General features: G+C 37.3%; 1 protein-coding gene across 3 annotated transcripts in view; it reads left to right on the forward strand.

The window, feature by feature from the left end:
• Nucleotides 1–17,286, forward strand: part of ADAMTS16 (ADAM metallopeptidase with thrombospondin type 1 motif 16) — a 252,081-nt gene that overhangs the window by 163,488 nt on the left and 71,307 nt on the right. For all 3 annotated transcript variants that reach the window (XM_072605378.1, XM_072605380.1, XM_072605379.1), the window contains one exon: nt 17,123–17,249. In XM_072605378.1, coding sequence (XP_072461479.1) covers nt 17,123–17,249 — 127 coding nt within the window. The remainder of the gene's footprint in view (nt 1–17,122; nt 17,250–17,286) is intronic.

Genomic DNA, 17,286 nt, shown 5'->3' on the forward strand with positions numbered 1-17,286 from the left:
CTATAGATAGAATTGTAAAATGGTAACTGCTTAAAGTTTGAGAGTAATATTTATCTTATTCCCCATCACAAAAGTTCTAAACCTTTCACACCCAACACTTAACATCAGATGACTTGGCCTCCTACTTTGAAGAGATTAAGATTATCTAACAGAATGTCCTTCAATTTCTCCTCTCCATTCTTCAAATTTTCTCAGCTTATTTAGAGGTCATTTCTTTCAATAACAGAGGTAAACCTATTCCTCACTAACGTTAGCCTCTCATTTTCCGTTTTTGATTCCATTTCTTCCAGGAGTCCTCATTCTAGCAATTTTTCTGTATTTCAAGTGCATTCTTAACTTCTCTATCTCCACTGGTTCTTTCATTTCTGCTGATAAATATTCTCCCAATCTTGTTTAAATAAAACAAGAGTCTTCCTTTAGTCTTTCTACCTCATCTTTCTTCCACTCAGCTTCCAAAAGTTTTGGAAAAAAGTGGTCTCTTCCCATTGCCTTCACTTTCTCATGACTCACTCTCTCCTCAGTCCTTTGCAGTTTGACTTGCCTACCACTCTATGAAACTGCTCTATCAAATAGCCAGAGGTCTCCTAATCACCATATCCAAGGACTTTGTTTTGTTCCTAATCATCCTGGACCTCTCAGCTGTATAGGATGCAGCTGATTTAGCCTCCCTTCTGGATATTATCTTCTCCCTTGGCTTCAGAGACACCATGCTATCTTAGTTCTCCTGTGAATTTCCTAAACATTCTTTTTCCATCTCCTTTTCTGGTTCTCCATATCATTTCTCTTAAATTGTTCTTTCCGGAAAGGTTTTATCTTTGATGATCTTCTCCTCTTCCTCCTTCTTCTCCTCTTCCTCCTCTTCCTTTTCCTCCTCTTCCTCCTTCTTCATTTCTCTTCTCTTCTCTTCTCTTCTCTTCTCTTCTCTTCTCTTCTCTTCTCTTCTCTTCTCTTCTCTTCTCTCCTCTCCTCTCCTCTCCTCTCCTCCCTTCTTCTCTCTCTCTCTCTCTCTCTCTCTCTCTCTCTCTCTCTCTTTCTCCTGTCTTCCCTCTTCCTCAGCAATTTCTTGATCCTATGGCTTCAACTTCCAACCCTCTAAAGATTATTCTCAAATCTATGCTTCTACATAGGACCATAGGTTTTAGATCTATAAATTAATTGACCAAAGTAACAAAAATTTAATAAAGGCTGTCATTATATTGCTTACATGGACTATTGAAATAATATCCTGCAAGTCTTCCTGCTTGCATTTTACCCCTTCTCCAACCAATCTTTCATGCTACTTCCACGATAATCTTTTCATTAATGTGTAAACCTTATTGTGTCACTTTTCTGATAAAACATTTTCAGTGGATTCTTATGACTTTCTGAGAAAGTTCAAATCTCTTTGCTTATAATTCAAGACCCTCCATAATCTATTTCAATTCCCACTTTCTAGTTAGTCATCACCTACTATTCTTCTCCATTTGTTTTACACACACACACACACTCACCATTTTACAGATGAGCAAACTAAGGTGCAAAGAGGTATAGTGATTCCTCTAAAGTCACATCAGTATTAAACATCTTGTGTGGCATGTTTATCAAGTTCTATTTTGTATGTTACCTCTACTGCTATCTTAACTCCCCTTTAGGCTATAAGCACCATGAGTGAGGAAAATTGTCTTAACTAAATTCATGTCCACAGTACCTTACCCAGTGTTCTACACACAATGGTTATGCAATTTAAGTTGAATTGTATTGAGTGCCTATAAGGTTAATTTCTTTCTTCTAATTGTAGTGTCAAAATCTTCTATTTGAAACTGATCCCAAAAATATTTTAGGATAGTATTTGTTTCCTTAAAAGAGATATCTGGTTTCCAAAGACATTTCTCATTAAGCACACAAATCTTTATGGGAACAATTCATCTTTGCATTTCTCCTCAGTTTCTGTTCTCTATTTGCATTTTTACTTTATGTTTCAAGTTCCCTTTAGATTCATTCCCTCTCCTATCTACTAATGTGGATCTTTCTAAGACCATCTGCCAGTTTTCTGCAGCATGATTCCAATACCTCTGAGGACACTTTATTATTTTGCCTTCAGAGCAAAAATGAAATTATAAGTGGGATGGAAATAGTGCTTTCAAAAGATGCCAGGACCCAGGTAAATTGTCCTCAATTCATCCAAATGTGTTCAGTTCAATAACAAAGGAGAATACATTGTGTCAAATGCAATTGATTGTAATAGGCAATGCTCCCTGAATCTGACCTTAAAATAGACCTTGGCCAAAAAATGGCTTTGGACAGACTGCTATCTGAATTTGCATTTGTATGAATTTATTCTCATTCAGTAACCTTATTGATGAACTTGACCACTGGCCAGAGGAAGGAACATCTAAATCTCTTTTTGAATCTACTATTAGATATATAAGTTTGGCTGGAGAAATTGTGAACAATTCTGCCTCTCAGAACCTGATTTGACCCCATAACTCATCTAACATCTTCTGAAGAATGCTTCAGAGTCCTCCATATCTTTGCAAATGATATAACATGACTGCTGAGATCTCTGGGCTCAGTAAGGATGGGGGTTTATTGATCTGTATAATGAACCTTGACTAGTTTGGAGATCTACAGTCAAGAGTTGGCAGAGTTCTCTGTAAGGTTAATAGGGTTAATCCCAGAACAGAATGGATTTCTGGGAAATAGCTTGAGGTCTTTTGTAGCCTAGAAAGAAAAGCTTCAGTAATAGACGATTTGAAAAACAAATATCTTTCCCAGTTACCCAACGCTGAGGAAAGTCCAAGCACTCTTTAAACAAAAAAAAATACAACAAGTGTCTCAAATATTATGAAGTGTTAAACTTACTAAGGTTGTTATTGGTGGTTCTGGAGATGTCAATTAATGAGGAGAAACAGCTTATTGTAAAACATGGCTCATTTGACATGTAGTAGGGAGACCTGGATTCATTCTCAGCTTTGACCTCTTTGTTAATCACCCACAGTTCCCCATCTCCTATCCTTCTGCCTTTGCACTGGTGATCCCCCATACCCCCATGCTCCCTCCTAACGTTCACCTCATAGAATTCCTGTCTTCTTTGGACATAGCTCAAGCAACACTTTCTAGTATAACACCCTTAAGTATCCCCTCTACTGTTAGTAAAGTCAATAGCCCTCTCAGTCAATCAGGCACTTAACTACTTTGTAATGATTTATTCTCCTTTTAGTTATTTTGTGTATATTCATACACACATACTTATGTCATATACATATATATGTTATATGTTATATATATATATACACAGTTATATTTGTGTGTATTCACGTATACATGTTTTGTTTTGTCTTCTTTATTAGAATGTAAGCTCCTTGTGAGTGAGGATTGTGTCATTTACTATCTTTGTATCCTTAGTACACGGTAGGTGCCTAATAACTATTTATTGGTACTTAATATGCTACAACCATGAGCAAAGGGCAAGTTGCTTAACCCCTTGGAGCCTCATTATCACACCTCTAAAATGAGGATCAATCAACAAACATTTGTTAAGCAATTACTATTTGCTTGGCATTGTGCTGTCTTGAGGATACAGAAAAAAAATAAATAAGTAGCCTTTCCCTCAGGGAGCTCAGATTCTATAAAAATGCTTTTACTGCCAACCTCAGAGGGTTGTTATAAAGGAGGAACCTTGTAAAAGCTATACAAATATGTAATGGTGACTGGAGCTGTGATTTCATTGTCATAGGGAATTCCTTCTAACAATACAAATCTGCTACTTACATTGTGAGAAGGTTGTCTAGGGCTGTGAGATGTCACTTGCCTGGAGTCACATAGCCAAAGTGATTCAGAATCAGGAATGAAACCCAAGTTCTCCTGGTTTCAAACCAGGTTCCCTTATCCACTTCACCAAGGTGATTTTCATAAATGTGCTTTATTAAAAGACTTCTAGAGGAAACAAGATGATATAATGGAAATGACACTGACTTTGGTGTTACAGGACCTGGACACAAGTTCCAACTATGTGATTTACCATATGCATGACTTTAGGCAAGTCACACATCTCAGGTCAGTTATAAATAACTTATAGATAAGTTTTCTTATCTATAAAATGACTAAATTAGAATAGTTGAAGATATAGTGTCCTTTCTATGTCTAAGTTCTCTAAGTGCAATTATTGTAGCTTTTGGAGCTTGTTTTAAATTTGTTCAGGGATAAAATCGATCTCTTTATAGCTTTCATTCAATTTTGTTTATACTAATATCATGTCCATGTGACGATGACTCTTTATTTCTCTAAAATATAATAAGCATGCAGTGTAAATACAGGTAAGATCAGAAATGAGTAGCCCTCTTAAATTAAATCATCACAGTTTAGAGACTAGCTACTTGCATTCTGTTTTCATATCACTTGGAAGGCACAGAATGGAAAGTGACACAAATAGTTGTTCTCCAGTATATGAAGAGTGACTGTCTACAGAGGAGTGGCTTTTCTACCTCTCATCTCTGCTGAGAAGCAAAGGCTTTAATTTAAGTTATAACAGGAGTAGTTTGGATTAATAGAAATAAGTTTCCAAAAGTAATGGTTAAGTCACTAGGATGTATTGACACAAGAGATTAAAACTTTTCTGTGACAGTCTTTAAAGACAGAAGAAAATGGAGTAGATAAAATCTTAGAGATGGGAAGCATCTAAATGTTTTATGTTCCAATGCAATGAAACAATGAGGGGTGATATATTGACTGCTTAACCCAAATATTCTAAATGGTTTTTGTTATAGTGCTCTGTGTGTGTGTGTGTGTGTGTGTGTGTGTATTTCACAAATAACACATTAGCAGATAATGTTGACAGGTATAGGGCAACTAGGTGGCCCAGTAAATAGAGGTGCTGGTCCTGCAGTCAGGAAGACTCATCTTAGGTCTTCTGGATTTTTATATTCTTCTATTTGAATTTTCTAGTCTTCCTCTTTTCATCACTTTCAGCTATTACTTTTTGTAATAGCTTCTGACTCTTCCCTTTTCTAACTTGTCAACTTATTGCCAAAGTCATCCATACTCATTTCTCTCCCTGGTTCATTCCCATATCTCCAGATTTTTCCATCTCTTCTCTAGTAGATTTGCCCTCACAAGTACTTTTCCCCCACACCCTCTCCATTCTCCTTCTAGCTTTTATCGTGTTTGCTTCCTCTAGTAGAATGTAAGCTCTTTATCCGTAGAAACCATACTCTCTTGGTTGTATTCCCATTCATAACATTTAGCACAATGACTGGCATATAAGTGCTAAATAATCTATCTAAATAATCTATCTATTTATCCATATATATAAATATATATACATATACACACACAAACACCCACGTACAAACATATACGTATGTATACATGTGTATATGTATGTGTGTACATATATAATACACACATGTGTGTACGTATATATATGTATATGCCTTAGAAACTTGATAACTGAGATTGTTGAGATGAAGCATGAAACAGACACCAAGTAGGCACCTTGGGAACTCTTCTAGTTGTAGAGTTTATGCTATTTCTTTGTTTCTTTGATTCTGCCCAGATAGGTGATTTTGTTCCTAGAGAGAAATGCAGATCAACAACTGTTCTGGGGCCAGACTGTTCTGTTGATACCAACAAGTATCTGTGGCCCTGAGAGTTTAAATGTCTTCCTTAGGATCGCTTAGCAATCCAGAATGTGTCCCAAGCCAGGTCTTGCTTTCATACCATATTGCCTTTCAGAGTTTTACATAGATATTTAATAAAAATTTGTTGAATTGAATTGAACCTTTAACACTGGAATTCTTAACTTGCAATGTATAAAATTGTTTTTTAAAATATTTTGATAAGTATGTTTCAGTGGTTTCCTTTTAACGCTATATATGTAGGAATTGAAATCCTACGTAGGAAATTTTAATCAAGAAAGGTTACCAAATGAATCACCAAATTGTCACAAAGAGCTAGTGGAAGAGCTAGGACAGAACTCAGGTTTCCTGGTGTCTAGATTAGGGTTCTTCCAATAGTCTGATTTACTTTTACGATAATAATAGCGACATTTATTATAATACTTACACATGTATTTATCATAATAACAATAATTTCATTTTAAGATTAGCAAAGCACTTCACAAATATTATCTCACTTGATCCCCACAACAACCCAGGAACGTAGATGATACTATTATCCCTATTTTACAGACAGAGGCAAATAAAGGAGAAGTGACTTGTTCAGGGTTACACAGTCTCTGAAGTAGAATTCAAACTTAGGGCTTCTAGACTTCAAGTCCATAGTCAAAAGCAGTGATCCTATGATAATAATTCATTATGAAATTTCTAAAAAAAATTGGGGGTGGGGCTTAAGGGAGACATGGGGAAAGATTGTTTCCTGACATAATATATGCCTCTTTTATGATCAGTTCAAACTATGTGTATTTTTGTGTATTTCTTGTTTTATGTGTATCCTTTTGTTTTGGGTGTATTCTTTTACTTTGTGTATCCTTCACCATGGATCTTTGATCAAAATGTGTACTACTCCACATGTAGCACATGTTTGCATTATTATATATCTTATCTGTAAAATGAAGGAACCCAAGTAGTTATACCCCTTTGACTCTGGTGTTCTGTGTCCATACCCATATCGTATTCCAAAGAAGTCTGTACCTACTTCAAAAGAGGCAGAGTAGCAATAAGACATCCCCCAGAGCATGAGTATGCTTTGTTCGCCTCTCTACTTTTGTCTCCAGCATTGTGGGAAGTATTTGGAGTGATCTGACTGGTAAATCATTATTTGCTTCAGGAAGAGATTCCAATATTTGACTCCAATAGATGACATTAGTAAGTCTACATGCCCATTCCAAAGTAGGCTGAGACTTTGGAAGTAAAGCCTCTGAGAAAACACCAACTCTGCTGCCCTCTTTCTCCAGATGAGTGCCTTCTCTCTCTTACCCTGCCCCCACCAAGCAAACCCCTTCAAACTCGATTTATTTTGCTACATACGTAGGAATTACACAGCAATGGTTAAAGCAAAGAACTGGGAGTTGGAACTTTCAGGTTCTCATCAACAACATGAAAAACCTTGATAAATGGTAAATGTTTAAGATCTTTCAATGAAAATTTATGTGCAAATAGTTATTTCATTCTATTTTTTAAATTATGAAATAATTTGATATAAATTGTATTTGCTTTATTAGCTTTCACTCAAATGAATTTGTTGCCCTAGGCAGTCTTATTCCATGTGAAAAATATTAATTGAACTAAACTTACAAATTCAAATTCCTATTAAATTAAAACCTAGAAGACTCCCTAGTGGGAATTGTCAGACCCAAAGACAGAACTTGTATGATGCGTGTAAGGTCAGCTAACAACCTTACTAAACACATGAGGAAACTGGAGATCAGGAAGTTCCCTGGAAAGCATCCCATCTATGATTCTCTAGAATCCAAGTCTGGGGACTATTAGCAAAATTCACCAGCTGATTTTAATCACAGCAATTTTGAGTAAGGAGAAAAGTACTCTCTAAGTTAACTGGGTCCCAAACCATACAGGTCTTTATAGATTAAAGTCAACACTTTAAACCACACTCGGAAGCAAATAGGAAGCCAGAGCAGATTATGGAGTACAGGTATAATGGACTCCATATGTTTTGCTACACCAGCCAACATTTCTACAAATACATCCTCTACTTAAAATATTAAGGCATTGCAGTACAAGTCTCCTTATCTTCTCCCCACAAAACATTTGTGCATCTCCCTCACCACCTCCAAACATCTTATATTTAGGTTTTCTCTCTCTTATTCTTCCTCTCGGAGGAAGACTATTCCTCCTTTCCAAATCTAATTAACCCACCTGCACCAAAGATTCTATTTCTCTTGCAACCTTTGGTACTTATCTCTTAACAGGTTTGAGGAACCTCTCCCCTCAAGTGATGGCAATTTTGAGACACTCAATTTTGAGAGTCATGTGGATATTCAAAATTCCAGTTAGGTGTCATAGCAAACTTTATTGCCCACGTGCCTTAGCAATACCACAGGAGAAAGTTATGTAGCGCTTGACTGGACTAAAATCTAGGAAGACATGGAAGGATGTTTTATATCCTTTAAACTCCTTCCACCTACATCAAGGTATCCCATACTATAGTTTACAACTAATTTTTGATATAAAATTTTTAGGAACACATAATAATCAAGTGGGGCACATGGCCTTGGGTTTTTGCCCATAGCAGTATTCAACCAATGAATAACTAATTCTTTCTTCCCTATTCCTTTCTACCAGTAAGCCTGTGATTTTGTACCTTCTTAACATTGGGCAGCTTACAACATACAGCTTATTATTCTGTATTTTCTATCAGCTCTACATTGGTTGTCCTTAAATGTGAATCTGATAAGGTTACTCCTCTGTTCAATAAATACCAGTGCCTCCCTGTTGCCTCTACCATAAATTATGCTTCGCTTTTGAAGCACTTCCCAACAGAACCCCAGCCTATCTTTCTACCCTCCTTAGATATTACTCCCCTTCTCACAATCCATGATCTAGTCAAACTGTCCCCTCTATTCCCCTCACATGGCACTCCATCTTGTTTCTCCACATCTTTGCACTAGCTGTCCCACATATCTGGTGCCAGGCCTAGAGGCCTGAGGGCTACCCGAGTCTTACCTTACCTGTCCCAGGTCTTCGGTTGGCCAAACCGGATAAACGTATGAGAGAAGAGACTTTCTGGAGTCGAACAAGGGTTAGGCTTTATTCAGGGTCCTGGTTACATGTGCAGGGGGAGCTCTTCCTTAGGAGGGAGAGAGAAATCTCCCAAGGAGGCAAAGATCTTACGGTAAGAGATTGGAAGTAGAAGTGTAAGTGGGGAGAGAGGGGGAGGGGAGAGCGAAGAGAGGAAAAACGGAGCCTTCTGTCCTGTCAGGGCCCCTCCGCGCTAAGAGCGCCTTCAGGCTTTCCTGACCCTAATTAAGCTCTCTGGCCGTGTAGTTTGCACCTGAATACCGTGCCTGTTAGATAACAATAGGTGTGCCCAGATCCGGGACAGTCTCGAGGGCGGGGATGCTCCTCCCATCACGTTTCTCACGGGAAGAGGCAGAAATACACGAGATAGCTCGGTCTCATTCCTCGATTCCCTGGTGTTTCATGGGGGGCCTCATGAGAACTCTAAGATTTAGAAGTTCCCACCTTTACCCGCCGGAGACTGTCCACATGGAATTGAGCTTCCACCCCCAACAATCTGGAATATACTTCTTCCTTACCCTCATCTCACAAATAACCTTACTTCATTCAAGATATAGCTCAAGTAAGACCTTCTACATGAAACTTTTCAACAGGGCCCTCTCCCCTTAATTACCTTGTTCTGTTATGTTCTTTTTCTTTGGATATACTTATATGAGCATGTTTTCTCTCTCAATAGAATGTTTGCCTAGATATCTAGGATTGTTGCATTATCTTTCTTTATATTCTCAGAGACTATTATGATGGCTGGAACATAATAGTCCCTTAATAAATATTCATTCATTGATCTTTCTGCAAACCTGTAATGTTAATTTTACCATAATCTGTGCCAAGTTCAAAACCTTGAAGCCATTCTTGAATGTCCTTTTCCTGTTACCCTCTAAGCTAATGGTACTATTGATTTGATTACTGTACCTGGAACAAGAGATGGAAATTGCAGGAATAAAAGGGCAGGGAGCAAGATGACGTGGCAGCAGGCAGATGGAAAGATGAGAGATGGATAAATGAATGGATGGATGGAATGAGGTTGTGACTGTGCTGTCAAGTCTTACATGGAGTCTGGGGCTAGTTATGTATGTGAGCTATATCACTTTGTAAGATGTTGGACCCAATTGTGGAAATAATAAAGATGAATTAATTCCCTCACTTAAGGACTAACAAATGAATTCTACATACAGAAGTCCAGTGGAGAAGGTGCTGGTTCAAGTAGGAAGAAGTATAACAGCAGCAGTAGCTTCCAGATAGTATGGTGCCTGAGTATCTGGCTCAATGGGATAGGAAGGTGAAGCATTCCATTTTTAGCACTTTTGTTTATACTATTTTCACCTGAAAGGTGTTCTCTACTTTCCACCAACCTAAGATCCTTTATAGCTTAATTGTCATGGAACTGCCACTCAAAATCAAGCCAAGCATATATACTCAGTCACTACTCCCCTTTACTCCTGGCATACCCTTCGCCAAACAGATCTAGTTCATTTACTCAATTCAGATAGTTTCTATAAGACTAAAACCTGCTTAACAACTTCCATCATTACTTAGCCCAGAGGGAGCAGATGAAACCAAGTCATTGCTACATTTGCACATAATCTCCCTTAGATCCCAAGATAAAGAAGACATAGGGAAGGCACAACATTCCCACTGTGGTCCAGCCTCTAGACTGGGGAGGGTGAAGCACTCTTCTTCATCACTGGTAACCATGTATACTAGTAGGAGACCCAAAATCTTTGTGTTTATGTCTGAGAATATCCAGCATAGAATAATTGTGTGTTCGTCCTTCATTGCCAAAGAAGACCATTCCATCAGAGAATAATGATATGACTTGCACTTGACTTTGTTTTGAGTGAGGGAGGGCTGTGCAGGTCACCAGCCTCACTTCTCCTCCAGAGCCATCTGAATCCAGTGACCAGAATTCATCAGGATGACTGGAGATGACCCAGGATGAGGCAATTGGGGTTAAGTGACTTGCCCAAGGTCACAAGTGAGTGTCAAGGGTCTGAGGTGATATTTGAATTCAGATCCTCCTGACTCCTGCAAAGGCCAAGTTCTTGCCCAGTTCTCAGTTTGTCTGAGGCAGCACCATTCAGTGCTTTAAGACTCAGTAAGAAATAAAGCAAAAGATGACCTAGTTAACCTACTCAGAAGGAAAAAATAATCTGGCTTGTAAGAAATGACCCTCAGGGTTTCTCAGATTGGTGAAGTATAGCAGATATGTGTGTGTGTGTGTGTGTGTGTGTGTGTGTGTGTGTGTGTGTGTGTGTGTGTGTATGAGAGAAGTAGACAAAGTGACAGACACTGAGACAGACAAGATATCTAAGTAGTACAGTGTTGGCTCTGAATTCAGGAAGTCCCCAGTTCAAAATTGCCTTCAGGCACTTATTAACTGTGAGACCCTAGGTAAGTCACTTAAACTTTCTCAGTTTCCATTTCCTTGTCTGTAAAATGGGGATAATAAGACCACCTACCTCTAAGGTGTGGATAAAATAACTTTGCAAACCTTCAATCACTGTATAAATTCCAACTGTATGAATATTATCATATTATTCTAAATAATAACAATAGTAATAGTATAACCCCCTCTTGCAATGTTGGAGAGAGATACAGGGATTGTTACCTGAAATAAGCATTCTCTGGGCGATTTCTGAAGGATGCCAGCCCTTAGCAGAGCCAAGAAAGGGTTTTCACCTTCTTTCCCTCGGTACCACATAATCATTTGCCTCTTCACATATGTTACTTTGTTGTTTGTTTGGTTTGGTTTTATTTCTTTTAAATCTCTGTATATATCCATTCTATCTCATCAGTAGGTGATAAGCCTCTTGATTTTAGGGATAATGCCTTAGACCTCATTGGGTACCTAATACCTAGTATGTATCCTTGAACATAGTAAATACTTAGACACTGTGTACTGATAGGCTCCTGATGGCTTTATTTCAATTGGGTATACTTTATAATTGTGAGTTTTGCGTACTTTTTGTGCCAAATATTGCTACGGCTGCTCAGCAACATCTAGCTTTCTCCAGATTCTGAAGTTCCACTTTCCTTTCCAAGGGTCATCAAAACCTGTAGAACCCAACATTTCATTTTATAGATGAAGAAATTGACATTCATTAAGGCTGTCTTTGACATTTAAAACTCTTATCCTGGCCCCTTCTTGCTCTCCCAGCCTTCCTAAACTTTGCCTTTGCTGTTGTTGGGTCATTTCAGGTCATGACTCTTTGTTACCCCATTTGGGGCTTTCCTGGCAAAGATACTGGAGTGGTTTGCCATTTCCTTCTCCAGCTCCTTCTATAGATGTGCTCCTCTCCATACATTCTCTACCCCAGCCATCCTGTTTGCTGTTGTTTGCACGTGACCGCATGTTCCATCTCCAAGTCTCTGTACTGGTTATCCCCTATGCCTAGAATACTCTTCTTCCATACTTCTGTCTCAGAGTTTACCTGGTTTCCCTCCAGTCTCAGCTCATATTCCACCTTCTACAGGAGGCCTTTCTGTATTTCTCCAGCTGCTAGTAGTTCATTCTCTTCTAAGATTTTCTTCTATCTCCTCTGTTTATGGCTTGAATATACCTGGTTATACACATGTTATGCTTCTCATCAGGATGTATACTGTCTGAGGGCAGGGATGGTTTTTGCCTTTTTTTGTACCCCTAGAAATATAATGATGCCTAGCACATTATCATGGTTAATATAACTTGTTGACTGACTTTTGACTGATTTGCCTAAAGTCACAAAGCTAGTAATCATCGGAGGTGAAAGTTTTAGTAATCTAGATAAGCAAATCAAAAAGTCTAGCTTGAGTCCTCTGTATCACTGGTATGTGATCATATGTTTAATCAAATATTCTATCACTGCACGGTCCTAGAAATAGGCTTCGAACTTAAGAAGTGAAACACTCCTCAATTTTACCCAAACTAAGATTTTGGAAACAGCACAATATTTTTCATGATATGTAGGTAATCTAACAAGTGTTTGCCATGGGTAAAGCCTGGGCTCAAGCCAATCTCTAACAGGAAAGAACAATTGTCAAATTAGTTATTATTCTGCTTATTTTTCAATTCCTAGAAGTAATTCCTTTTTATTTTAGCTAAGAAGTTGTACCTTTATTATAGGTTATCAGTGGCCACTAATAAAGAAAACTATGTTTTGATTTAATAGGTATTTTCAAAGTTCACAAGTTTTGGATTTCTTCACGGAAGGCAAGGCTCAGCCAAATTTTAATATGGTAATGCCTTTAATGAAGACATACTGTTTAAACTATCAAAAAATTGGATTTTGTAATTGAAGTATAAGCAGATGACGTTGTTATTTGCTCTCCTCACTATGGATATTAGCCAGCATTTCAGTATTTTCCCAAGACTGAATTTTACAGAATCTGTTCTTGTTTTAAATTGAGTCAAAGCAATTACCATGCCAAAGACAAGAGCTAAGCATGGTTGTAGAAGAGGTCTACCACAACTCATTTGTTCCATTTTTGTATTTATAGCCACATCTTTATTTCTTATCACCAAACAGAAAATGTTAACTCAAGTCCCATTTCAGGCATTTATTTTCTGTATATTGTGACTGAGTTGTGCCTCTGTTGTCCCAACTGTAATTGAAGAACATAATACTAACCTAAGCCAATTATATTTGTAGTGAAAGTATGATTTAACTAACAGCACATAAATACTTAGAAAATATAAGACAATATTTCTTCCTAATAAGTTGTCCACTGATAAACAAGTATTTATGAAATCACTTAGTAAATAATTAGATATGAACTTTTTTGGAGAGACATCTCTAGGTCTGTTTCCTTACCTATAAATAAAGTTAAAAAAAAACAACCAAGTTTGTAGAAAGGAGAATATATTAGATTATGTGTAAGCTCTCTCCAAGCTCTAAGGATTCTAAGTCCCCTTAACCCTTCCAGACAGTTGAATAACACAACCCTTTTTACTATATCCATTGACTACACATGCTTGAAAAGATAAATGTGATCTTGAGATCTTTCTAATAAATTGGGCTGAAGTTACACAAGTATAATGTCTTTTGGTTAGAGGATATGAGTGCTGTTGCTATTGGAAAGTCCCTCTTTACCCCAGGCCTTATCTCTCCTAGTAGTCTATAAGGTCCATGAAGGCAGGAACCATAATTTGTTAATTTCTATATTTCAGTAGGGGCTTATATGTAGCATTGACTTAATGTTTTCAGAATCAACGAATTAGTGAATGGTTAAGATATGTCTAATTCCTCATTCAGAATGAGACTTCCTATCTCTCATTGATGAATTTCACGATTATTAATTTACATTTTTTTTAAAAGTAAGCAGTGGTAATGTCACATTCGTGAAATTTTTGCTTTTGCTTGTTCAAATTATATTTTTTTCTGCCCACCATGTTTTCTGTCATCACACTTTGACTCAACATATGGCACTCAACAGCACTTTACTAAATGGTTCTCCTAAAAAAGTAAAAAGACCAAATATAATTCTCAAGGAATATAAATTGTCTAAAGATTGAAGATCTGACCCACAAAAAACTGGTTGCTTCACCTATTCTTGATAATACTAAATTATTGTGATAGAACAACATTGTTCAAACTGCAGAATTGTAACTTTTCCCCTTTACGGTAACCAGTTTGAAAATTCCAAGTAATCCACACATGGAGCAACAAGGGTGTTCTTAGTTTATTGACTTGTACTTCTGTGCCGCCTTTAAATTAGTCTTTAAAGAGCTCAAAGTGTTCAAGGAATTCTTTGAACATTGCAGCTGAGAGCATATGTGGCAAAGTGGAGAGGGAGTTGGCCTCGGTGTCAGGAAGACTTGAATTGTAGGCCCACCTTTGTCTCATACTAGCTACGTGACCCTGGAAAAGTGCCTTAACCTCTCTGTCCCAGGCCACTCTCTAAGATCATACATTGAAGAGAAATAGTCAATCTGCGTCAGTCAAAAAAGTTCCTACCCAGAAGCTCCCTATTCTGATGAAGTCACAGGCCCTGTCAAAACCAAAACCAAAGGTTTCTAGGAGAAAAAAAGTCGTGATCCTTAATTTCTCTAGAAAAGACATTGTTCATTAGAGAATGATGGTAAACTCTAGAACAATGAATAAATAATTAGCCACATATAGATTTCAGAGAGCAATACAATTACTTTCACTTGGTAAATAAAAATGAATTTTTATTCACTAGTTACTGGTGGAGGAGAGGGGGAGAAAGTTGATCTAAAAAATAAAGAAAGGGTTTCATACAGAATCATTTCATGGTAGCCTCTCCTGCTTCATCAGAGCAAAATTTTGAAGCAACTGATTCAGAGGAAATGGAATGATCCCTTGGCCCAAACAGCTCCATCTTTTGTGATTACTTCCTTTCTTTGACCCTCAGAGAGAAAGAGCATGTGTCTACCCTGGCACTATAAAAACATGGTTTTTTGTGTAATATATCTTTTTCTATGAATTGCTTCTTCTTTCTTGACAAAACAAAAGCCCTATTCCAATTGAACTACCGCTGTATATTTTAGAGACATTTAGTGAAGACATTTAAGAAGAAAAAAGTTTCACTTCTTATAGAAATTTAGTTTTTGAAATTTTGGGGGAGTTAGGGAAAAGGCCTCATGTCTGCAACCAGCTGTCTTAAAAAAAAAAAAAAAGACCTGAAACTATCCTTTTAGTCAGCTACCTTTTCAGCAAACCTTTCATCATCTGTCATAGAATGTGAATTCAGCTGTGTTGGTAAATTTCAAAATGTCAGTTTAAGCTGTGTTCTGGCTTGGGTTGGGATATGGAGGAGGAGGAGGAGGAGGAGGGAAAATGCATGGGTAATAATTCAGTTGCATGGACTCTTTATTGCCTTATATGACTAAAGAAGGAAAAAAAAATTTTTAATCTTAATTCATTTCATTTTTTTAAGATACCAAACATATAAGTTGTATTTTTTAGTAGAGTTGTTCTTTGGTATCCTCCTTCAAAAGATGATGTGTATTATTAATTTATCTTTTTTTTAGAATTAATTGAAAGAAACTAAAATTTGTGATAGGATAAACACTGAAAATTGGAGAGTGGTCACATAAACTAGCACTCCGAATTCCATATTTCTATCCCAATTGGTTTGTCTCATCTATCAATTCCATAGTAGCACATAATAAAAGTTGACATTTATAAAGTACTCAACTGCTCACAAAGGGCTAAGAGTACTTCTAAAAAATTTACTTAAGCCCACTACAACCATGAAAGGTGAATGGTACAAGTATCACTTCATTTTACAGATTAGGAAACTGATCCCAAGAGAGGACATTGAGTAACTTGTCCGTAGATACATAAAAGGGCCAGTTAGGATTATCTCCCACTCCTAAGTCTTCTGATTTTAAATCCAATACTCTTTCCTCTAAACCAAAAGTTTTTAACTCTTTTTGTATTATAGAAGGAGGAAGGAAACACATCTATTAAGTGCCTACTGTATTTTAGTACTAAGCTAAGCATTGTGCTGAGAGCTTTACCAATATTGTCTCATTTCATATTCACATATCCATTTGGCAGTCTGCAGACGCCTATGGATCCCTTCTGAGAATCACACACAAAATAAAATAAAATCTATAAGATTCCTGTTATCAAAATAGGTTTAAAAAGGTTCACAGATGCCATGTTAAAAACCTCCGCCTACCTCCTTCTGTAGCTCCCCATGCTTCCCCAATTTCCAAACTCCCTCAGTCTCAATCCATGGTAAGAAGTTGATAGGAACAACTATTTCCTATTTCCACCTGGATGACTTGTTTCTGGTTGTGCAAAACTGAATATATGGAGCCGTTTGGCTCATTTTCACTCAACTGAGAATTCCACAGCTAAAATCTTAAACACCTTTGGAGGAGGAAGAAGGAAGCTTCGAATAGGCTTTTCATTTTCAATCTCTGGAAGAATGCTAGCAAGCTAAATGTATAAGTTACATTCACATATAAGAAGAAACAAGTCTTGAAACTTGCCAGGTCTTGAGTGAGGTTTGGCACTTTGCATTTCCTAGAGATTCCTGCCATTTGGAATCAGCAAATCACTTTCATTGTTCCTTTTCTTTTTTTCTTTCTTTTTTCTTTCTGGCTTACACTTCCCATCACTTCCCATTGTGTCTCTATTTAGAGTATAATTTCAAACTCAAACTGAAACATACCTCAAGTGCATCTTACTGCCTGGAGCTTCTTAGGAAAGCTGGTCTAAGCTTACTCCCTAGACAGAGTATCTTGGAATTAAAAAATATTATATTGGGGTATTAAGAAGATTTAATCTCCACAATGTCCTGATTGATCAGTAATCACATGGCAGAATAAAAAACTTGAAGTGTAGGGGGGGAGGTTATCACAATCATACAAATACCAAAAAATATTCAAGAGATAGAAGATGTAGTTAATTAAATCCAGCAGATATTCCATTGGTCCTATGTAAGCCTTATCATCTTTTGTTCCTTGTTCACAGGACAGATGACCACAAAAGAAGGCTGTTATCGAGACATGAGGGTTCAAGTAAACACATCATTTTGCAATCCAAGAACTCGACCAGTTACAGGGATTATACCTTGTAAAATGCCAGCCTGTCCTCCCAGGTAAGGAGCCTAGTTTTAACTTTAACATTCAAGTTAC

Source organism: Notamacropus eugenii, chromosome 4 (assembly GCF_028372415.1).
Source record: "Notamacropus eugenii isolate mMacEug1 chromosome 4, mMacEug1.pri_v2, whole genome shotgun sequence".
Taxonomy (NCBI): Eukaryota; Metazoa; Chordata; class Mammalia; order Diprotodontia; family Macropodidae; genus Notamacropus; species Notamacropus eugenii.